This window comes from Tachyglossus aculeatus, chromosome X1 (assembly GCF_015852505.1).
Source record: "Tachyglossus aculeatus isolate mTacAcu1 chromosome X1, mTacAcu1.pri, whole genome shotgun sequence".
NCBI classification, from domain to species: Eukaryota; Metazoa; Chordata; class Mammalia; order Monotremata; family Tachyglossidae; genus Tachyglossus; species Tachyglossus aculeatus.
Window position 1 is genome coordinate 111,654,216 of NC_052101.1, and position 23,074 is coordinate 111,677,289.

The following is a 23,074-nucleotide window of genomic DNA, read 5'->3' on the forward strand; positions in this document are numbered from 1 at the left end:
GCTTAGTACAGAGCTCCGCATACAGTTGTCAACACGTGCCATCGATGACTTGATTCTGGCTGGCACGGAGCAGCTGGGGTCCCCCCGGAAAACCCGCTCTCCCGACCGCGGCGGCTCTGGCGAGGTACGGAGGAAGCGGGGCCCAGAGAGAGGAACCGCCTGCCGTGTTGGACGAGCTGCGACAAGAATGGCTGCTAGCTGGGTCGTGGTTAACGTTGGGACACCTGGGCCCCCACGGGAAAGCTTCGGAGATGCACACGCAGGCTTGAACCCTTCACAGGGTACCTCAGTCTCCATGGCAACCAGAACCCAGGGCCTCTGTCATAATCCAGACAAAGCCCATCTCCCCACCAGTGACCCTCTGGTTCATTGCTCCCACAACCCAGCCCCTCAAACGGACTGGTGCCTCAGGCCTCCCAAAGCCTGCCGTGGAACAAGCAGCCTTCCAAATCTCTTCGGGGCCCATGTCCCAGGCAATGGATCTGGAAGCCAACCAACCCAATCCGTCTCTGACGGCCACTACCCCAGTTGGTAAGATCAATCGCTTATTCAGCGTCTACTGTGTACAGAGGACATTAGAACAGCAGACATAAGCCCTGCCCTCACGGCTCGAACGGTCTCGGAGGGGAGGCAGACACCAAAATCAATTACCGGTCAGAGGGAAGCCATAAGAAGAGAAAGCTCTGTACGCCGGTGGAATGGGTGCGGGTGTAAGTGCCCAACTGCTTGGGGGGACACTGAGGTGTTCAAGTGATGGGAGTGGAAGGGGAATAGAGTGGGGAGATGAAAGGTGAACCTGGAGGAGTTGTGACTTCGGAAGGGGCGAGCGGTGGCCCGCTAGATGGGAAGGGAGAGGAAAGGCGGGAACAAGAGGTCAGCAGCCAGAGGAGGGACAGTGAATAAGTAGGTTGGCTCGAGAGGAGCTTAAGTGCTGGAGTGAAGTGAGAGAAGATAAATGGTGGAGAAGAGACTGACCGAATGCCTTGAAGCCAACGGTCAGGAGTTCCTGCTTGATGCAGATGTGGGTGGGCAACCACCGACGGAATTGGAGGAGTGGGGAGATGCGCCAAATGATGTTTCAGTCATTCATTCACTTAATTGCACTTACTGTGTGCAGAGCACTGTACTAAGCACTTGGAAAGTACCATTCAGCAATAAAGAGAGGCAATCCCTACAGTCTAGAAGCGGGGAGAGGGACATCAAAACAAGTAAACCATCAAGGCAGCGGAGTGAAGTTTAGACTGGAGAGGGGCAGGTGGAAGGCGGGGAGGGCCTGCAAGGAGGCTGGTGCGGAAGTGAAACGGGGCTCAATCAATCAGCTGTACTTACTGAGCACTTACTGTGTGCAGCGCACTTTCCTAAGCGCTCGGGAGAGTACAAGACAACCGAGTTGGCAGACACGTTCCCCGGGGCAAGCGCTCGGACCAGCGTTACAGCAGTTCGGGGGGACAGGAAGCGGCCGATCTGGGAAAGAACAGAAGGGATTTGGTGACAAGACACCCAGCCTGCCGTCGGGCTCCCCGGCCCGGCCCGCTCTCTGCTTGGGTGTTTGCCCTCGGCCCCTTGCAAGGTGGCCCTCCCGGCTAGTACAGAGGCGCCGAGTTGTGACAGGCTCTGTGTGCTCTGTTTCAGGGATTGATAACTTGAACAATCCCCCAAAGCAGGAGAATCAAGTTTTGCCAGCAGGTATGTGCATCTCCTCCACCCTACTCACTCTACCTTAGGGAAGGCTTCAGAGGGAGTCCAAGACAGCAGTTCCTCCCCTCCTCTGACTAGCTCACCTGCCCTTTCTCTCCTCTCCCCACTGCTTAGCCACCCCCAAGCTCCCTACCCTCCACAGGCAAGGCCCCCCGTGCCACAAAATGAGCGGCTGGGGCTTGCAGAGGTTGCAAACAGCATATTCATTCATCCATTCAATCGTATTTGTTGAGCGCTTACCGCGTGCCGAGCACCGTACTCAGCGCTCGGGAAGTCCAAGTCGGCAACGTATAGAGGCGGTCCCTACCCACCAGCGGGCTCACAGTCTAGAAGCAATAAATAGAGTGATAAATCTGTACAAACCTCATACCTACCGTACAACTTCGATCCTTTTATTCAGGGGACATCCAAGAACAGTGAGAGCTGTCAGGGACTGGGAGATAATAATAATAATAATGATGGTATTTATTAAGCGCTTACTATGTGCAAAGCACTGTTCTAAGGACTGGGGAGGTTACAAGGTGATCAGGTTGTCTCATAGTCTTAATCCCCATTTTACAGATGAGGGAACTGAGGCCCAGAGAAGTTAAGTGACTTGCCCAAAGTCACACAGCTGACAACTGGCAGAGCCAGGATTTGAACCCATGACCTCTGACTCCAAAGCCCAGGCTCTTTCCACTGAGCCACACCGCTTCTCAGTGGAAAGATCTCCTTCCCCCCGCCCCCAAATGATATTCGTTAAGCGCTTACTATATGTGCCAGGCCCAGTACTAAGTGCTGGGGTAGATACAAGCTAATCAGGTCGGACCCGATCCCTGTCCAACGTGGGGCTTACGGTCTCAATCCCCATTTTATAGATGAGCAAACTGCAGCCCAGAGGAGCGAAGTCACTCGCCCAAGGTCACACGGCAGACAAGTGCTGGAGTCAGGATTAGAACCCAAGTCTTTCTGAGCCTCAGGCCCGTGCTCTGTCCACTAGGCCATGTTGCTTTTCCTCCCCTCTAGCCCCTAATGTTTTGCTCTTTCGTCATATTACTCTGGGCCGTTAATAATAATAGTAATAATGACGGCATTTATTAAGCTCTTACTATGTGCAAAGCACTGTTCTAAGCGCTGGGGAGGTTACACGGTGATCAGGTTGTCCCACGGAGGGCTCACAGTCTTCAACCCCATTTTCCAGATGAGGGAACTGAGGCCCAGAGGAGTGAAGTGCCTTGCCCACAGTCACAATGCTGATAAGTGGCAGAGCTGGGATTTGAACCCATGACCTCTGACCCCCCTTTTAGACTGTGAGCCCACTGTTGGGTAGGGACTGTCTCTATATGTTGCCAACTTGTACTTCCCAAGCGCTTAGTACAGTGCTCTGCACACAGTAAGCGCTCAATAAATATGATTGATTGATTGATTGATTTCCACTGAGCCACGCTGCCTTTCCCACCTTCCCCTGTGAGAGGCCTGGGCCCCGGCATGGAGGTTCCCAGGCTAAATTCAGGATCATTCATTCATTCGATCGTATTTATTGAGCGCTTCCTGTGTGCAGAGCACTGTACTAAGCGCTTGGAAAGTACCATTCGGCAACGCATAGCGACAATCCCGACCCAACAACGGGCTCATGGTATAGAAGAATCCTACGGAGCTAATGGGGCCAGTAGGAAGGTTGTGGGGGACCCTTGCCCCTAATAATAATAATAATGGCATTTATTAAGCACTTACTACATGCAAAGCACTGGGGAGGTTACAAGGTGATCAGGTTGTCCCACGGGGGGGGCTCATAATCCTAATCCCCATTTTCCAGATGAGGGAACTGAGGCCCAGAGAAGTGAAGTGACTTGCCCAAAGTCACACAGCTGACAATTGGCGGAGCCGGGATTCGAACCCATGAACCCATGGACTCCGACTCCAAAGCCCGGGCTCTTTCCACTGAGCCACGCTGCCTCCCCTAGGCCTCTCAGGCTGGTCCCAGGTGGTTTAGGACCCCACTAACCAGGATCAGACTCCACAGCCCCTCGTACGTATTTATTACTCTATTTATTACTTCTAGACCGTGAGCCCGCTCTTCTAGACAGTGAGCCCGCTGTCGGGTAGGCACCGTCTCTATATGTTGCCAGCTTGGCCTTCCCAAGCACTTAGTACAGTGCTCTGCACACAGCAAGCGCTCAATAAATACGATGGAATGAATCCCACCCCCTACCTGCTGAACTCCTACCTCAAGCTGCAGGGCTTCCATTAATAGGGCTAGAATTTCTGCCACAAACTGCTGTACTCCTATCCTGGACAGTTGGAATCCCGCCCTGGACCTCCGGGATCCCACCCCAGACCACTGGGATCCTGCCTGTGACTGCTGGGATCCCGCCTCTGACCACCGGAATCGCTCCCCAGACAACCGGGATCCCACCCCGGACCGCTGGGTTCCCCCCTCCTACCGTCGAGAACATGCCTCTGGCTTCTGGGATCCCACCCCTGACCCCCGGAATCCTGCCCCTAACGGGCGGGAACCCACCTGGGACTGCTGGAATTCCACCTTGGACCACCGGGATCCCACTTCCAACTGCAGTAATCGTGCCGCCGAATGCCGGGATCCCGCCCCAGACTGCTGAGATCCCACCCCAAACCACCAGGATCCCACCTTTGAGCTCTGAGATCCCACCCCAGGCCACCATGATCCTGCCCCAGGCCACCAAGGGCCTGCCCCAGATGACCGAGGTCCCGCCCCAGATGACCGAGATCCCCCACACTACCTCCAGGCACCCATCCCAGACCGATGGGCTCCCGCCTCTGAACAATGAGATCTCACCCCAAACTGCCGGGATCCTGCCTGGGACCACTGGGATCCAGCTCCAGACCACCGGAATCCCATCCCCAACTACCAGGAGCCCATCTCCAACTACCAGGAGCCCATCTCCAACCACCAGCATCCCTTCCCAGACCACCGGAATCCTGCCCCTGACCACGGGGATCCCACCCACGGCCACAGGGATCCCGCTCATGACTGCTGGAATCTGGCCCCAGACCATCAGTATCCAGCCCCAGATCTTTGGTATCCCATTCATGACCGCCGGGATACCGCCCATGACCACTGGGATCCCACCAATGGCCGCCAGCATCCCGCCCACGACCTCCGGGATCCTGCCCCAGACTGCTGGGACCCCACCCGTGACTGCCGAGGTCCAAGCCCAGACTGCTGGGATCCCTACACTGACTGCTGGGATTCCGCCACTGTCTGCCGGGACCCCACCCATGGCTGCCGGGGTCCAGGCCCAGACCGCTGGGACCCCTCCCTCAACCCCTGGCACCCCTACACCGACTTCTGAGATCCCGCCCCCAACCACTGGGAGCCCACCCCCGACCCTCAGGAGCTCACCTCCAACCACCTGGATCCAGCCCCAGACTGCCGAGATCCAGCCCCTGACCTTTGGGATCCCTACAATGACTTCTGTGATCCCCCCCACTGCCCTCAGGATCCAACCCACAGCCACCTGGCTCCTTCCCCAGACCATTGGAATCCAGGCCTCAAGTGCTGGGATCCCTCCAATGACCACTGGGATCCCATCCGCAACTACCGGGATATCACCCGTGAGCACCTGGATCCTGCCCCAGCCCTTCGGGATCCAGCCCCAGACTGCCGGGACCCCGCCCGAGCCCATCGGGATCCAGCCCCAGACTGGCAGGGTCTCGCCCCAGCCCGTCGGGATCCAGCCCCAGACTGGCGGAATCCCACCCCAGACCACCGGGATCCAGCTCCAGACTGTCGGGATCCCGCCCGAGCCCGTCGGGATCCAGCCCCAGACTGGCGCGGTCTCGCCCCAGCCCGTCGGGATCCAGCCCCAGACTGGCGGAATCCTGACCCAGACCATCGGGATCCAGCCCCAGACTACCGGGATCTCGCCCGAACCCGTCGGGATCCGGCCCCAGACTGGCGGGGTCTCGCCCCAGCCCGTCGGGATCCAGCCCCAGACTGGCGGAATCCCTCCCCAGACCACCGGGATCCAGCTCCAGACTGTCGGGATCCTGCCCGAGCCCGTCGGGATCCAGCCCCAGACTGGCGGGGTCTCGTCCCAGCCCGTCGGGATCCAGCCCCAGACTGGCGGAATCCTGCCCCAGACCGCTGGGATCCAGCCCCAGACTGCCGGGATCCCGCCCGAACCCATCGGGACCCAGCCCCAGACTGGCGGAATCCCGCCCCAGACCACCGGGATCCAGCTCCAGACTGTCGGGATCCTGCCCGAGCCCGTCGGGATCCAGCCCCAGACTGGCGGGGTCTCGCCCCAGCCCGTCGGGGTCCAACCCCAGACTGGCGGAATCCTGCCCCAGACCATCGGGATCCAGCCCCAGACTGCCAGGATCCCGCCCGAACCCATCGGGATCCAGCCCCAGACTGGCGGGGTCTCGCCCCAGCCCATTGGGATCCAGCCCCAGACCGTCGGGATCCAGCTCCAGACTGTCGGGATCCTGCCCGAGCCCGTTGGGATCCAGCCCCAGACTGGCGGGGTCTCGCCCCAGCCCGTCGGGATCCAGCCCCAGACTGGTGGAATCCTTCCCCAGACCATCGGGATCCAGCTCCAGACTGTCGGGATCCTGCCCGAGGCTGCTGGGGTCTCACCCCAGCCCCTCGGGATCCAACCCCAGACTGGCAGGGTCTCGCCCCAGCCCATCGGGATCCCACCCCAGACTATTTGGATCCAGTCCCAGACTGACGGGATCCCATACCAGGCCATCTGGATCCAACCCCAGACTGGCGGGGTCTCGCCCCAGTCCTTTGAGATCCAGCTCTGGACTGATGGGATCTCGCCCCAGTCCATTGGGATCCTGCCCCTAACCACTGAGATCCCTCAAATGACTGTCGGGATCCTGTCCCCAACCACTGAGATCCCTCCACTGGATGCCGGAATCCCGCCCCCACCCACGGAGATCCCTCCACTGGGTGCCGGGATCCCACCCCCAACCACGGAGATCCCTCCACTGAGTTCCGGGATCCCACCCCCACCCACGGAGATCCCTCCACTGACCGCCGGGAGCCCGCCCCCGCCCACGGAGATCCCTCCACTGACCGCCGGGAGCCCGCCCCCGCCCACGGAGATCCCTCCACTGACCGCCGGGAGCCCGCCCCCGCCCACGGAGATCCCTCCACTGACCGCCGGGAGCCCGCCCCCGCCCACGGAGATCCCTCCACTGACCGCCGGGATCCCGCCCCCGCCCACGGAGATCCCTCCACTGACCACCAGCATCCCCCCCACGAGCACCGGGATTCCAACCCTGACCCATGAGATACCACCCACGATTCGCTGGATCCTGCCCCAGACCCCTAAGCACCTGCCTCCGACCTCCGGGATCCCTCTGCTGCCGGCTAGGACCTCGTCTAAGACCGTCAGGACCCTGCCCAAGGCCGCCGGGGTCCCGCCCCAGGCCGGGGGAATCTCCGTGACCACCGGGCTTCCGCCCCACACGGCCACGATCCCCTCCACGGCCGCCGGGATTCAGCCCCCGACAGCCGGGACGCCACCCGCGCCCTCCAAACGCCGGCGCCAGGCCGCGCGACCCCCAGGCCAGGACGGCAGACCTCCACGCCGGGCCAGCCGGCCCCCCAAGGCGTCTTCAAAGGCCGCCAGGCTCCAGCCTCGATCCGACGCAGTCCAACCTCCTACGCCCGACCCCAATCAACTGCTTGTTCAAAGTGAGTTGACGGGTAGTTTGGGAGAGCGGGGCGGAGATGGGCTGTCTCTCTAGGGAGGGGAATGCAGGTTGGGCTCAGAGCAGGCTTTGCCAGTGGGGAGGAGAAATTTTCAATCAGTCGATTGAACAGCATCGACGGAGTACCTTCTGTACTAGCTTCTTGGGAGGGTGCGGCAGGTGGATGAGGCACCCTACCCTCCCACCAAACTAACAGAAAGGAAGACAGAAGTGTTCAAATAGTGGAATACGTAGAAGAGTGCGATGAGAGGTTTGGGTTATGATCGCCCTGGCGCTGAGATGAGAGGAAGGAGGGTGGGGCCTGGTGAGAAGAAAGACTAATCAGGAGACACCTCTCCCCCCATTACCTATCCCTCCCCGCAAAATTCACTTTGGCGGTAGAAGGCTCCAGTTGGGCCAGGTCCAGTTTCGCCAGATGGTTGCTCGGGAGTCAGGGTCAACTCTGGGAGTACAGCGGCTTCCGGGGGCGGGCAGGGCTGGATTCTGAGTGACCAAACTTTGGCCAAAAGGCTGGCTGAAGGAATGGGCTACTCCCAACGGCCTCCCCCCTACCCCCGCTGCCCAGCCCTCCACCTGCTCCTAAAGCATCCGGCCTTGGGGAATCGGGCTGCATGGGCTCCGGCCGAGGGGAGAAGAGCTGGAAGAGGACAACAGGAGGGAGGAGCTGGGGTGGAAGCGCGGAGAAACAGAGCCCCAGCAACCTACCCTACCCAGGTGGCGGCCCCGAGCCGGGCCTCTGACGTGCTACAACTCAGAGGCTTCCAGGGAGCCGAGCTCTTCTTCATTTCGAGTTGCAGAGGCCGATACGGTGCCCGGCCCGTTATGACCTTACTCTTAATCCCTAATTGCTCCACAGGGGCCGGGAAGGGGCAGGGCTGATGGCCAGAGAAGTTAAAGTGAGGAGCTAGTGCTCTGTCCTTTTAGACCACGCTTGGTGGGAGGGACCAGAGGGAGGCGGGGCAGATGCTGGGCGAGAAACCGACCCGTCTTGTCATCCTATGGGCAGACTTCCAGATGGCACCCTGCGGCTGCTTATTTGACCCCCGTTTCTTCCGGATCGAACCGACCCCCGACGGCGGCTCCACCCTCGTCAAAATCGCGGAGTCCGCTGATCCCAGCACTCCCTTGGGGGAGCCCCAGGACTGCAGCCAACGGCCAGCCTCGTCCAGCGCGTGTCCGCAAAGCCAGTCGGGCTCAACTGCGCCCCAGGATTTGCCCCCCCCCCCCACCCAAGAAGAAGAGGAAGACGCGGGCCCCCCGCGCTCCTGCCACCGCTCCAAAGGGGACGCTGCCCCCCAACCCCCAACCGGCACCGCCTCCCGCCCCTCGCCAGAAGGGAAGACCTAAAGGGACCAAGAAAACCTCGAAGAAATCCTCACGCCCAGGCCCCTCCGATCCTAGCAGGGGGCAGACAGGCTGCTGGGTGGAGAGCGGGCCCCCTGCTCTGCCACTTAACGCACCTAGCTTCACGGACACGTTCCCCTCCGACTGCTTCTTGCCGGGCGCCAGCGCGACTCTCCCGCAAGCAGGCAAGGAGACCAGAGAGCTGGAGGGGACGAACGGGCCACAGACCAGTACTCTCCTGGCTGAAACTAGACGAATCCTGGACGAACCTTCCTCCTTCCCCACTCCTACCACCACGGGCCCCCAGTCCCAGGCCAACGAGGTTGTGTTGGATGAAGTCTTGACCCTGCTGGACTATCCCCAAGAGAATAAGGTCAACGCCAGTGCCCCCGTCCAACCCACCCAGGGGACCGGGCCTGATGATGCCAGTGGCATCGAGTGGCTGGACCTCCCCGATGAGCTTTTAAACTTGAACTACAGCGAGACAAATCTCCTCGACAAGATGTTGGACTCAGACGACTGGAACCTGGTCTACCCCTTACCTGAGCCCATGGACAACTAGGAGGGTTACTCCAGCTACGGATCTGGAGATGGGAGCCAAACCCCGGGGGCCAACAACAGGTTGGACCCTTAGTTCCAAGTCCAGGAGTAGGCCCCTGGCCCCCGATGCTGTTTGAATAAAGAGAGAGTGTCCGACCCTTCCCAAGGAGAGAACACACAAGGCGGGGGAACCCTTCCCAAAGAGAGAACACACATAACGGTGGGGGAGAGCTGGGGTGAGCGGCTGCCCAAGGCAAGGACCTGCTGAGCAGCAGGGTTGGAATGCAGGAAGTTGTAGAGCACCTGGCCGTACAAAGGAGGAACTGAGGCAAGCCTGAAGTGTGGACAAGATCTGGGCTGAAAATCCAGTGAGAAACCAAGGTGGCAGAGGTTCAGGGGAAGAAAGAGACAGACACAGATGGGCAGGCAGAAGAGGGGTGCGTTAGTGTTTATTGCTCACAGCTGGGGCGGGGGGGGGTACACCAACGGCTTTGGTACAGTCAGTGCGAGACGGGGTCAGCCCCCATCCCATGGGGCGACAGGCACAGCTCCCCCCCCACCCCAGACGCCCGTGCCCTCGCCCACCGCCAGCCGGGGCCCAGCCACCCGCTCTCCCGGGCCGCGTGAGCCAGCCGCCGCCCCTGTGAAACGGGCTCCCGGCCTCACTGGCGTAGTACGAGCCCGCCCCGTCCGATGCTGCTGTGGAACCCTTTGGTGCCATCAGGCCCCCGGGGCAGGCGGTGGATGGGCAGGGCCGTCCCCTTGCCCACCCCCAGAGCCGCAGCAGGGGCCGCTTCCTGGGGGCGAGAGCTCGGCCCGTGACCCCAGGAGGGGCCTGCCCCTTTCTGGATTCTAGCATGGGTGGTGGCAGCAGGAGGAAGGAGGGAGGGGCGTGGAGGTGGAGGGCCAATACAGGGAAGGCTGAAGTAGCCGGCTCTGAGGCCGCCGTGGCCCCTAGGGAGGCCGAGGAGCGAGTCGGGGGGTGAGACGGGGGTGCCATCCGACTCGGAGGAGCTGCTTGGAGGAGGCTCGCCCTGCTGGGGTCGGGGCCCCCGCTTTCGGGGAGGGGCCCGCTGGCCGCCCCGGGCCCCTTCTTCCCCATCTTCCTGCTCTCCGCCCTGCTTCCTGGGGCCTCGGGCGAAGAGCCGCACCACCCTGATGCCGGCCGAGGCGCCAGGGGCCAAGCGCCGGCTCAGCTCGGAGAAGGCACCGGCCGCCGCCTCCAGACTCTCGTACTCTACCAGGGCACAGCAGCTGCTCAGCAGCTCAGGCTGGGCAAGCACGTACCTCTGGACAGATGGGGGTAGCTTCTTGCCCGGCTGCAGGATACGGATGGAGGCAATGAGACCGAACGGGCTGAACAGGCCACTGATGGCCTCCAGGAAGGCCTGCTGGAGGGCAGGGGACGGCGGCGAGGCTGGGGCCAGTTCCAGGCCCCGGGGCTCCCAGGCCAGAAGCAGCTTGCTAGGCGGGGAGCCCAAGAGGAGGTCGGGAAGGGGGCTTTTCCTCCGGACCTTGGTCCCTTCCACGTTCACCTCCAGCAGCTCAGAGAATCGCAGGGCGTACAGCGTCAGCCTCCAGTCCTGGGACAGGTACTTCACCTGGGGACACACGTGGCCCAGAAAACGGCGGGGGTGGGCTAGAGCAGGTGGAAGAACCCAGGGGGTCTGGGGCCACTGGGGCTCACAGCCTCTGTCCCTAGCAGAAACTGCTGAGGGTTTGGGTTCAGGGAGTGGGAAGGAAGGAGAGGGCCCCAGCAGACAGGACTACTAGCGGTGGCGGCCAACCCAGGTGGGCATCTTTGGCCTGTGCTCAGCTCACCTAGAGCTGGTTGAGCTTGGCCAGGCAACACTCCCCCCCCCGCCCCCAAGCCCTGAGCCCACCCCTGGCCTCAGGCCGTTTCCAGCAAGGAAACGAGAAGTGTGAGAAGTGTGTCAAGTGGGTGGAACGGGGTGGAGGGGAAAGCCTGGAAGTTGCTCAGGGGAGGGCTGGGCCCCTGGGGATCCTGCCTTCGGGCCCGCTCTACTTGGCTGTCCCTCCGACACCTCCAATTGAACGTGTCCAAAATGGAACACCTCATTTCCCCACACAAACCCCATCCTCCCCCTCACTGCAGACAACGCCTCATCCTCTCCGTCTCACAGGCCCAAAACCTTGGCAATATCCTCTCTCATTCTACCCCCAAATTCAATCTGCCCCCATGTCCTGTCAGGCCTACCTTTTCAACACTGTTAAAAATCCACCCTTTCCTCTCCATCCAAACTGCTATGACCCTGATCCAAGCACTTATCCTAATGTGGCTTGCCTCCTTGCTGACCGCCCCATCTCTACCCTATGTAGTCCACACTTGGCTTTCTCCCCAGATCATTTTTCTTTTTTAAAAAAAAACAAAAATACACCATTCCGTCCATGTCTCTCCATTCCTTAATAATGTCCAGTGGTTGCCCATCCACCTCCACAAATGGAAACTCCTTACTCTCAGCTTTAAGGCAATCAGCTCACCCCCTTCTACCTTAATAATTTTCTACTACAGCCCAGCCTGCACATTTCACTAACACCAATCTAGTCACTGTACCTTGCTCGTATCTTGCAACTCCCTCCCCCCTTCATATGACACATTCACTCACCCTACCTTCAAAGCCTTATTTAAAAACAAAACAAAAAAATCATCCCCAAGAGCTTTAAGAGGCCTTCCCCTCTAAGCCCTCATTTCCCTTCTGCATCACTTATGCACTCAGATCTGTATTCTTTAAGTGCTTGATATTCACCTCACCGCATTTGTGTACTTGACCTCAAGATTGTAAGCTCGTTGTGGGCGGGGAGTGTGTCTATCATCTGTTATTTTGTACTCTCCCAAGAGCTTAGTACAGTGCTCTGCACACAATAAGCACTCGATGATTGATGTACTCATACTCTGCCATTTCCCCAATCTGTAATTATAACGTCTCTCTCCCCGTCTAGACTGTAAACTCCTTGTAGGCAGGGAACATGTCTACCAGCTGTGTTCTACCATACTCTCCCAGGAGCTTAGTTCTGCTCACAGCAAATAATAATAATAATAATAATGGCATTTATTAAGCGCTTACTATATGCAAAGCACCGTTCTAAGCGCCGGAGGGGATACAAGGTGATCAGGTTGTCCCACGGGGGGGCTCACTGTCTTCATCCCCATTTTCCAGATGAGGGAACTGAGGCCCAGAGAAGTGAAGTGACTTGCCCAAAGTCACACAGCTGACACTTGGTGGAGCTGGGCTATGAACCCATGACCTCTGACTCCAGAGTCCGGGCTCTTTCCACTGAGCCACGCTGCTTCTCTAGCACAGTGCCTGGCATATAGTAAGCGTTTAGCAAATACCACAATTATTCTGTGAGGCCGCAAGCTGTGTTAGACAGCCATGGCAAGAGTTTCACAGAAATATGTGTGAGCTTTTTATCCAAACGTTGTGATGCCTACTAAGATTTCAATGTTATCTTCCTAGGACAGCCTGGTTTGTGACTGTTACACCTCCATTGATTCGGCATCCCTGCAAGCAAGAACTAGCTCTCTTCGTGGGGTAAGAAACTGCTAATCAAAACCGTTTTTTTCCACTAATGTGTTAGGTTTGAACTGCTCTGTAGACTAGACTGTAAGCTTTTTGTGGGCAGGGAACTCGGCGGAGCTGGGATTTGAACCCATGACCACTGACTCTTGCCACTGAGCCACGCTGCTTCTCTCCCAAATCCCACTGATTAACTGATTGGTGGTACAGTTCTAGCCAGCCCAAATTCCAGCTCTCTCAGCAGCTTCCCTGGAATAAGTTTGACGCCACGCTTTCGGCAGGCCGAGAACCCCTCCGCTCTGTCTCTTGGGGCCCCCTCTCCCCGGCATTCACCGGGGCAGCTCAGGGCTATCTGGATGGATCCCCCCACTGAGGTAGGGGGAGAGAGAGGAGGGGAGGCCCACCTTCTTGAAAGACGTTAGTAGCTTGATACTGACAAAGCCCTGCTTGTTCTTCTGCACATGTTTCAACAGGAAGGTGTCCCGGGCCAGGTTCTCATCCGACAGGTAGAATTCCACCTGGGCCACAATCTTCCGCACCAGCTCTAAGTCAGGGGTGTTGCAGGTACAGTCCAAGGGATCAGCCGCCGGGTCACAACAGTTCCTGTGAGGTCCAGAAAGCAGAGATCCGCCAGGAGGGCTCAGGTCTAGACGTACCCTTCAACTGATGCCAACAGCCCCTTCGCCACCCCCCTGCCATTACTGGTTAAGCCCCAAACTCATGCTTTGAGCTCCATACGGAGGCCATTGTTAGGTGGCGGGGTGGCCATTTAGAGTGGCTTGGAAGAGGGAGCCAGGGCCTGTAGGTTCAACTGGATATTGGAGCGTGGGTCAAGCAGGGGGCTGGAGTCAGTTTATTGTGCTAAGAGGCCCCGGCATCATCATCATCAATCGTATTTATTGAGCGCTTACTGTGTGCAGAGCACTGTACTAAGCGCTTGGGAAGTACAAGTTGGCAACATATAGAGACAGTCCCTACCCAACAGTGGGCTCGCAGTCTAGTCTCACATCCAGCCCCACAGTCAACCACTCAGACTTGGGCCCAAGATCTCCAGTCCGGGAGATGCAGGATTGGCATTTACCAAAGTATAAACCCACAAAGCGGGTAGACTGGGACAAAAAAACCACACACACACACACACACACACACACACACAAAAAAAAAAAAAAAAAACAAAAAACCCACAGAATCACCATTCCCCAAATCCTCCAACCCCAAGAGGAGGAAGTACCCATTGAGGCTAGCAGGTACAGACAAACCCAAGGAAACAGGGGCCTCATCCAGCAAGGGGTGAGCCCACGAACTTCATTCCTTCAGGACACAGTGCAGCAGCACAGCAGCGTGGCTTAGTGGAAAGAGTGCGTGAGTTCTAATCCCAGCTCTGCCACTTGTCTGCTGTGCGACCTTGAGCAAGCCCCTTAACCTCTCTGTGCCTCAGTTACCTCATCTGGAAAATGGGGAGTAAGCCTGTGAACCCCACATGGGACAGATTGCCCTGTATCTACCCCGGCGCTTGGCTCATAGTAAGCGTTTTAACAAATACCGTAATTATTATAAGAAGTCAGCAGGCTCAGGAGGGGTTTAGATAGCTCCCCAAGTTACTAGAGGGAAACCATGAGGGTAGGTGTCCAGGAGAGCCACCAATCACCAGATTGGGGCTGGGTAGAGCTTTAAGTCTGTTTCCCAGTCTTCCCCTTGCCCTCCCCATGCCAGGAGGGATATGAGGCTGCTTCTACCACGAGCTGGCAACCGTGACCCTGCAATCCCTCTGGCACCCCATCACAGGGGAGGCACGGGTGGGAGAGGTGGAAAGAGAAAAGCATGGCCTGGTGGAAAGATGCTTAGGAGTCTAGAAACCAGATTCTAGTCCCAACTCTGCCCCTGACCAGCTGCACGACCTCAGGCAAATCCCAACCTCTCTGGGACTCAGCTTCCTCATCCGTAAAACGAGGAACAATATGCCTGCCTCACAGGGATGTTGTGATGATAAACCGTCGCGGCCTTCCCGTCCCATCAGTCGTCTCGTTTTAAAAGTATTACCGCTAGTTCTTTCAAAGGGGAAAAACAGTGCCAGGCTCTACAAGCTGAGTATAAAAAATAAAAAAAAAAGACAACCTGTTTTTGTATGTCCATAACACTTCTCTACCTCTACTATCCCTTTTCATCTGTCTCCCCTGACAGACTGTGAACTCCTTGAGGGCAAGGATTGTTTTCTAATTCATGCTGTACCCTCCCAAGCTCTGTGGGGACCACATTGACCTTTTTGCACCCTAATTCATCATCATCAATCGTATTTGAGCGCTTACTGTGTGCAGAGCACTGTACTAAGCGCTTGGGAAGTACAAATTGGCAACATATAGAGACAGTCCCTACCCAACAGTGGGCTCACAGTCTAAAAGATTATTTCAAGTGGTGGGAAGAAGGTGGCAACTGACATCCCAAGGGTTCCAAGAAGGTCTTGGAGGAAGGGTTCATTCATTCATTCGTATTTATTGAGCGTTACTGTGTGCAGAGCACTGGACTAAGCGCTTGGGAAGTACGAGTTACAGCAGTCGTGCCTTGGGCATGTGGCGGGAGTGGGAAGGGAGATTCTAGAGGAGACGGCGGGAGATAAGAAGCCCCAAGACTAACCGTGGGGTGAAGAAATAGCCTCAATGTAAAAACCACCGCCCCCCTCCACGATATCCCAGGAAGTTGGGGAGACAGGAGCAGTCAATCCGGACTCACCCATTGAAGTCCTCAGGGCTGATCTGGGAGAGAGGCTGGATCCCAGGAGGACAGAGGGACAGAGGAGGGCAGCAGCTGCTCCGGACCCGGATAGGGTCGCTAGAGCCCAGCTGGGAGTGGAGCCGTAGGGCCGACATCTGAAAAGGTAAAAAGAGGAGAGTCTGGCCCGGAGGTGCCAGATCCTCCTCAACAGCCGTGCACCGGGAGCAGGGCCCTGGACTAAGAGCTTGGGAGAGTACAGCATGAATTAGAAAACAATCCTTGCCCTCAAGGAGTTCACAGTCTGTCAGGGGAGACAGATAAAAAGGGATAGTAGGGTAAGTAGAGGTAGAGAAGTGTTACGGGTGAGAGTACCCAAGTGCAGAGCTGGCACGAGAAAACGCTGAGGTGGCGGTTGGGCGTGAGAATTAGAATATAGCTCAAGGAAGGCCCCCCGGAGATGTGATTTTAGAATCAATCGAATTTATTGAGCGCTTACTGTGTGCAGAGCACTGTACTAAGCGCTTGGGAAGTCCAAGTGGGCAACATCTAGAGACGGTCCCTACCCAACAGCGGGCTCACAGTCTAGAAGGGGGAGAGCTTTAAAGGAGGAGAGAGCTGTGGTTTGGCAGATTAGAAGCAGGAGGGTGTGAGCCAGAGGTTAGAGGCAAGGAAGGTGAGTGAGATACAGGGAGTGGGTTCATTCAGTCGTATTTATTGAGCACTTACTGTGTGCAGAGCACTGGACTAAGCGCTTGGGAAGCCCAAGTTGGCAACATATAGAGACGGTCCCTACCCAACAGCGGGCTCACGGTCTTTGAGAGGAACAAGGAGCGGAGTGGAAAAGCAGCAGCATGGTCTAGTGGAAATACTAATAACAATAATAATAATAATAATAATGGCATTTATTGAGCACTTACTGTGTGCAGAGCACTGTACTAAGCACTTGGGAAGTCCAAGTGGGCAACATTTGGAGATGGTCCCTACCCAACAGCGGGCTCACGGTCTTTGAGAGGAACAAGGAGCGGAGTGGAAAAGCAGCAGCATGGTCTAGTGGAAATAATGATAATAATAATAATAATAATAATGGCATTTGTTAAGCGCTTACTATGTGCAGAGCACTGTTCTAAGCACTGGGGAGGTTACGAGGTCATCAGGTTGTCCCACGTGGGGCTCACAGTCTTCATCCCCATTTTCCAGATGAGGTAACTGAGGCTCAGAGAAGTTAAGTGACTTGCCCAAGGTCACACAGCAGACAGGTGGTGGAGCCGGGATTAGAACCCACAACCTCTGACTCCCAAGCCTGGGCTCTTTCCACTGAGACTTTCCACTTATTGTTCCTGGGCCTCAGTTCCCTCATCTGTAAAATGGGGATTAAGACTGTGAGCACCCCGCCGTGGGACAACCTGATCACCTTGTAACCTCCCCAGTGCTTAGACTAGTGCTTTGCACATAGTAAGCGCTTAATAAATGCCATCATCATTATTATTATTATTTTTGAGAAGTGGGAAGAGCGGTAAAAAATGATGTGTTTTAGAAAAGTCATCTGGGCAGCAGAATGAAGTATGGGCTGGAGAGATGAGAGACAGCGTGGCTCAGTGGAAAAGAGCCCGGGCTTGGGAGTCAGTGGTCATGGGTTCAAATCCCGGCTCTGCCACTTATCAGCTGTGTGACTTTGGGCAAGTCACTTCACTTCTCTGGGCCTCAGTTCCCTCATCTGGAAAATGGGGATGAAGACTGTGAGCCCCACGTGGGACAACCTGATCACCTTGTATCCTCCCCAGCACTTAGAACAGTGATTTGCACATAGTAAGTGCTTAACAAATGCCATTATTATTATTATTATTATTATTCAAACCTCCTACTTACTAGACTGTGAGCCCGCTGTTGGGTAAGGACCGTCTCTATACGTTGCCAACTTGGACTTCCCAAGCGCTTAGTCCAGTGCTCTGCACACAGTAAGCGCTCAATAAATACGACAATGAGTGAACGAACTAGATGATCTTGTATCTACCCCCGGGGCTTAGCGCAATGCTTGGCGCAGAGTAAGTGCTTAAATGCCGCAATTAGAACAAAGCAGCAGTTGTTCGGAGAGAGAGGAAGACGAGGCAGATCCCAGAAGTGTGGAGGAAAAACCAGCAGGATGCGGGGACAGGCTGAATACAAGTGTTGAAAGAGAAAAGAGTCAAGGACAGCAGCATGAGCGTGATCCTCAGAGTCAGGGAAAATGATCTGTGTAATTTGTACATATTTATTACTCCATTTATTTTATTAATGATGTTTAGACATCTATAATTCTATTTATCTAGTTTGATGGTATTGACACCTGTCTACTTGTTTTGTTGTCTGTCTCCCCCTTCTAGACTGGGAGCCCTTTATTGGGTAGGGACTGTTGCTCTCTGTTGCCAAATTGTACTTGGCAAGCGCTTAGTACAGTGCTCTGCACACAGTAAGCGCTCAATAAATACGATTGAATGACTGAATCAATCAATCATGCTGTCAACTGTGCTGGAAAAGTGGAGTGAAGGGGAGAATTGAGAATAGAGAAAGCAGCGTGGCTCAGTGGAAAGAGCCCGGGCTTGGGAGTCAGAGGTCATGGATTCAAATTCCGACTCCCCCACTAGTCAGTTGTATGGCTTTGGGCAAATCACTTCACTTCTCTGGGCCTCAGTTCCCTCTGCTGTAAAACGGGGATGAAGACTGTGAGCCCCACGTAGGATGATCTGATTACCTTGGATTTCCCCCAGCACATAGAACAGAGCTTGGCACATAGTAAGTGCTTAACAAATACCATTGTTATTATCATTATTATTATTATTATTATTATTAATTGAGGAGGGAAAGTGAAGAGTGAGTTGTCCTGAAGCCAATAGTCAGGAGTTTGTCTGGCTTGGGGGCAAGCCTCAATCTCTCTGAAAAACAAGGCTCTCAATACCTGTCATCTCCCTTAACCTTGTAGTGGGGAGGTGACCCAAACAGCACCTCAGTCAATCGTATTTATTGAGCACTTACTGTATGCAGAGCACTGTACTAAGTGCTTGGGAAAGTACTTAGGGAAGCAGTGTGGCTCAGTGGAAAGAGCATGGGCTTTGGGGAGAGCACTGTACTAAGTGCTTGGGAAAGTACTTAGGGATGCAGCATGGCTCAGTGGAAAGAAGGGGTCAGAGGTCATGGGTTCAAATCCCTGCTCCGCCAGTTGCCAGCTGTGTGACTTTGGGCAAGTCACTTCACTTCTCTGGGCCTCAGTACCTCACCTGGAAAATGGGGATTAAAACTGTGAGCCCTCCGTGGGACAACCTGATCACCTTGTAACCTCCCCAGCGCTTAGAACAGTGCTTTGCACATAGTAAGTGCTTAATAGTAATAATCATGGCATTTATTACTACAAGATAACATTATAAACAGATACATTCCCTGCCCACAACAAGCTTAACATCCATCTCCCCCACCAGTCCTCATATCACACTCTCTGGGCCAACTGAGGCACACAGCAAGAGTAACAACCCAGTGACAGGCCCAAGATCTAACCTCATCCCAAACCACTCTCACAACTGGGTTTTGTCTTGGGCATTACAGCCAGACGGGGGACAAGTTCTCTCTGTATATATGTACGGCATCAATCAATCAATCGTATTTATTGAGCGCTTACTGTGGGCAGAGCACTGTACTAAGTGCTTGGGAAGTACAAGTCGGCAACACGCAGAGACGGTCCCTACCCAACAGTGGGTTCCCAGTCTAGAAGGGGGAGACAGAACCAAACAAAACATATTAACAAAATAAAATAAATAGAATAGATATGTACAAGTAAAATAAATAGAGTAATAAATCTGTACAAACATATATACAGGTGCTGTGAGGAAGGGAAGGAGGTAAGGCGGGGGGGATGGAGAAGGGAAGGAGGGGGCTCAGTCAGCATGTATAGGTACCTGTATAAATGTATATATGTTTATACATATTACTCTATTTTATTTGTACATATTTATTTATTCTATTCATATATTTATTTTGTTAATATGTTGTGTTCTGTTGTCTGTCTCCCCCTTCTAGACTGGGAGCCCACTGTTGTGTAGGGACCGTCTCTCCATGTTCCCAACTTGTAGAATATGAATATGAATATTCATATTTATTCTATTTATTTTGTTAATACATTGTGTTCTGTTCTCTGTCTCTCCCTTCTAGATTGGGAGCCCACTGTTGGGTAGGGACCGTCTCTAGACGTTCCCAACTTGTACTTCCCAAGCACTTAAGTACAGCGCTCAATAAATACGATTGAATGAATGAATGCTGGAAGACTTCCACCGAGATGGATACGTGGGAATGAGAAAAGGAAGAGCCAGTTGGGGAGGGGGCAAGACAAGAGAAAAAAAAATAGTTAAATAAGAACAGAGGAAAACACCCTTTCCCCTCAGCCCCATTTAAATCTCTCACCCCCAGCCCCTCCCACATCAACCACTCCAGCAGGCTACCTTGTGTCAGATACAAACTATAGGAAAAGGAGGTAGATTTGCCAAGAGGGGAGGGAAACCGAGGTTACTTATAATTTACAGAGCCCGAAGCAGCATGGCATAGTGGAAAGAGCATGGGCTGGGGAATCAGAGATCAGGAGTTTGAATCCCATTTTTATTTTTAATGGCATTTATTAAGTGCTTACTATGTTCAAAGCACTGTTCTAAGCACTGGGGAGGTTACAAGGTGATCAGTTTGTCCCACATGGGGGTCACAGTCTTCATCCCCATTTTCCAGATGAGGTAACTGAGGCCCAGAGGAGTAAGTGACTTGCCCAAAGTCACACAGCTGACAACTGGCAGAGCTGGGATTCGAACCCCTGACCTCTGACTCCAAAGCCCGGGCTCTTTCCCACTGAGCCACACCACTTCTCTATAGCGCCATGCCGCTTCTCTATAGAGCCACTCCGCTTCCGCCACTTGTCTGCTGTGTGACCTTGGGCAAGTCACTTCACTTCTGAGCCTCAGTGACCTCATCTGTAAAATGGGGATGAAGACTGTGAGCCCCACGTGGGACAGCCTGATTACCTTGTGTCTACCCTGGCGCTTAAAACAGTGCTGGGCACATAGTAAGCACTTAAATACCATCATTGGTATTATTATACCAGTGTTGGGTAGGGACCATCTCTATATGTTGCCAACTTGTACTTCCCAAGCGCTTAGTCCAGTGCTCTGCACACAGTAAGCGCTCAATAAATACGATTGATTATTACAACTGGCACAGTGAGAACACAGAGAAACATCTACGAAGATCAAAATCTATAAAGCCCTTTAACCAGATGAAGCTAGTTAACCAGACTTCTCCAGTTTGGGGTCAGGCCCGGAAAATCTACCTGAACAAAGTGGGAAGCGACAGGGCAGGAATGGCCATGAGCCCAACCGGATTTCCCACAAGAAGACGGGCTTCCAAACCGAGGCTGATTCTCGGCTTTGCTTTTTTTCCCAGTTCTCCCACCCGCTGACAGCGGCCTGAGGGCAGACCTTCCCTTCTGCTCCCAGGTATCAGAGTGGGATAGACTGTGAGCCCACTGTTGGGTAGGGACCGTCTCTATACGGTGCCAACTTGGACTTCCCAGGCACTCTGCCCTGCAAACGGTAAGCGCTCAAGAAATACGATCGATTGATCGATCAGAGGGGACAACCAGGGGCCACAGGAGAAATTAATTCATTTATTCATTCATTCAATCGTATGTATTGAGCGCTTACTGTGTGCAGAGCATCATCATCAATCGTATTTATTGAACACTGCACTAAGCACTTGGGAAGTCCAAGTTGGCAACATCTAGAGACGCTCCCTACCCAACAACGGGCTCACAGTCTAGAAGGGGGAGACAAGACAACAAAACATATTAATAAAATAAACAGAATAGTAAACGTAAACGGTAGGTCTCAACCGAGGAGTACTAGAATGGAAGGTTTCTTTTCTCTTCTTCTCTTTTGAATTGTACTTGTTAGGCGCTTACTACGTGCCAGGCACTGAACTAAGCGCTGGGGTAGATACAAGATACAGCCCAGTCCCTCACGGGGCTCGCAGTCTTAATCTCCCTTATACAGGTGAGGCAACTGCGGCTCAGAGAAGCAAAGCCACTTGCCCAAGGTCACCCAGCCGACCAGTGGCGGAGCCGGAATTGGAATCCCGGTCCTTCTGACTCCCAAGACCGTGCTCTTTCCACTAAGCCACGTGGGTGCTTGGGAAATACAGAATAACCAAATTCATCCATTCAGTCGTATTCACTGAGCGCTTGGGAAAGTACAACACAACAAAAAACAATCAGCCTAGCCGAAGGTCTCGGGTCACGAGAGAGAAATCCCCCTCTTCCTGACACTAAGCCCACCGTACTGCACTCTGCACCCGGGAAGGGCTCAATAAATGCCATTAATTGATTAACTGACAGGCCCTGGGGGAGAGGAACCACACAAGATGCTCCTCTTGAGAAAGAGAACGCACCTTACGTTTCAAACCTCTGACAATAAGGGCTTGTCCCGCTGCTCTGGACAAAGGAGAAGAGGGAGAGGAGACAACTTACCTAGACTGCTAAGCTGATCACATGGCCCAACCACCTCAGGGAAGGCGGCCCCTCCCAAGGCCCTTTTCTGGCCTTTTCTCAATTAACACCAATGAGATCATGATGAGCAGCTGCCCTGAGCCCAATCTCACGAGTAAAGCGTGGGGCCTGGGACCTGAGTAAAGAAGGAAAGATGTCTGAGCGTTTGGGCTTCTCTCACAGCGGAGAAACCAGGGGGACGGGACCGTATCCGGTCAGGGACACTCTGACTAGTGAGCACTTGGGGCTGTGACCAGAGTTGGAGAGTAGAATAGGGTATTTTTTTTTTATTTTTAAACGGTATTTGTTAAGCACTTGCCGTGTTTATTTATTTATTTATTTATTTTGTTTGTACATATCTATTCTATTTATTTTATTTTGTTAGTATGTTTGGTTTTGTTCTCTGTCTCCCCCTTTTAGACTGTGAGCCCACTGTTGGGTAGGGACTGTCTCTATATGTTGCCAATTTGTACTTCCCAAGCGCTTAGTACAGTGCTCTGCACATTGTAAGCGCTCAATAAATACGATTGATGATGATGATGGTGTGTCAAGCACTGCTCTAAATGCTGGGGTAGATACAAGGTAATCAGGTCAGGCGCAGCCTCTCTTCCATGTAATAATAATAATTATGGCATTTGTTAGGCACTTACTATGTGCCAAGCACTGTTCTAAGCACTGGGGTAGATACAAGGTAATCAGGTCAGGCGCAGCCTCTCTTCCATATAATAATAATAATTATGGCATTTGTTAGGCACTTACTATGTGCCAAGCACTGTTCTAAGCACTGGGGTAGATACAAGGTAATCAGGTCAGGCGCAGCCTCTCTTCCATATAATAATAATAATTATGGCATTTGTTAGGCACTTACTATGTGCCAAGCACTGTTCTAAGCACTGGGGTAGATATAAGGTAATCAGGTCGGACGCAGCCTCTCTTCCATATAATAATAATAATTATGGCATTTGTTAGGCACTTACTATGTGCCAAGCACTGTTCTAAGCACTGGGGT

At 54.4% G+C, this 23,074-nt stretch overlaps 2 protein-coding genes across 2 annotated transcripts; one reads left to right on the forward strand and one right to left on the reverse strand.

Annotated features, from left to right (window-relative positions):
• Positions 1 to 416: 416 nt before the first annotated feature.
• On the forward strand, positions 417 to 9,413 carry PRR22 (proline rich 22). The gene is given in 5 exon segments (XM_038771764.1): positions 417 to 531; positions 1,633 to 1,686; positions 3,977 to 7,369; positions 8,393 to 8,600; positions 8,602 to 9,413. Coding segments are annotated over 5 exon segments (4,485 nt in total). The 5' UTR covers positions 417 to 464; the 3' UTR covers positions 9,365 to 9,413.
• Positions 9,414 to 9,714: 301 nt separating this feature from the next.
• On the reverse strand, positions 9,715 to 22,072 carry LOC119919806 (la-related protein 6-like). The gene is made up of 4 exons (XM_038740510.1): positions 22,048 to 22,072; positions 15,537 to 15,673; positions 13,214 to 13,412; positions 9,715 to 10,871 (listed from the first exon to the last, which is right to left on the reverse strand). Exons 2-4 carry the CDS (start codon positions 15,671 to 15,673, stop codon positions 9,933 to 9,935), a joined length of 1,275 nt encoding a protein of 424 aa, XP_038596438.1. The 5' UTR covers positions 22,048 to 22,072; the 3' UTR covers positions 9,715 to 9,932.
• Between the last annotated feature and the right edge of the window lie 1,002 nt (positions 22,073 to 23,074).

What these genes read in the sequence shown, in the direction of transcription:
- LOC119919806 (XM_038740510.1), bottom strand. Translation starts at nt 15,673, where the DNA reads ATGTCGGCCCTACGGCTCCACTCCCAGCTGGGCTCTAGCGACCCTATC. An exon ending in AGCCCTGAGGACTTCAATGG is followed by an intron (nt 13,413 to 15,536) that starts GTGAGTCCGGAT and finishes TGGACCTCACAG; the next exon opens with GAACTGTTGTGACCCGGCGG. An exon ending in TACTAACGTCTTTCAAGAAG is followed by an intron (nt 10,872 to 13,213) that starts GTGGGCCTCCCC and finishes GTGTGTCCCCAG; the next exon opens with GTGAAGTACCTGTCCCAGGA.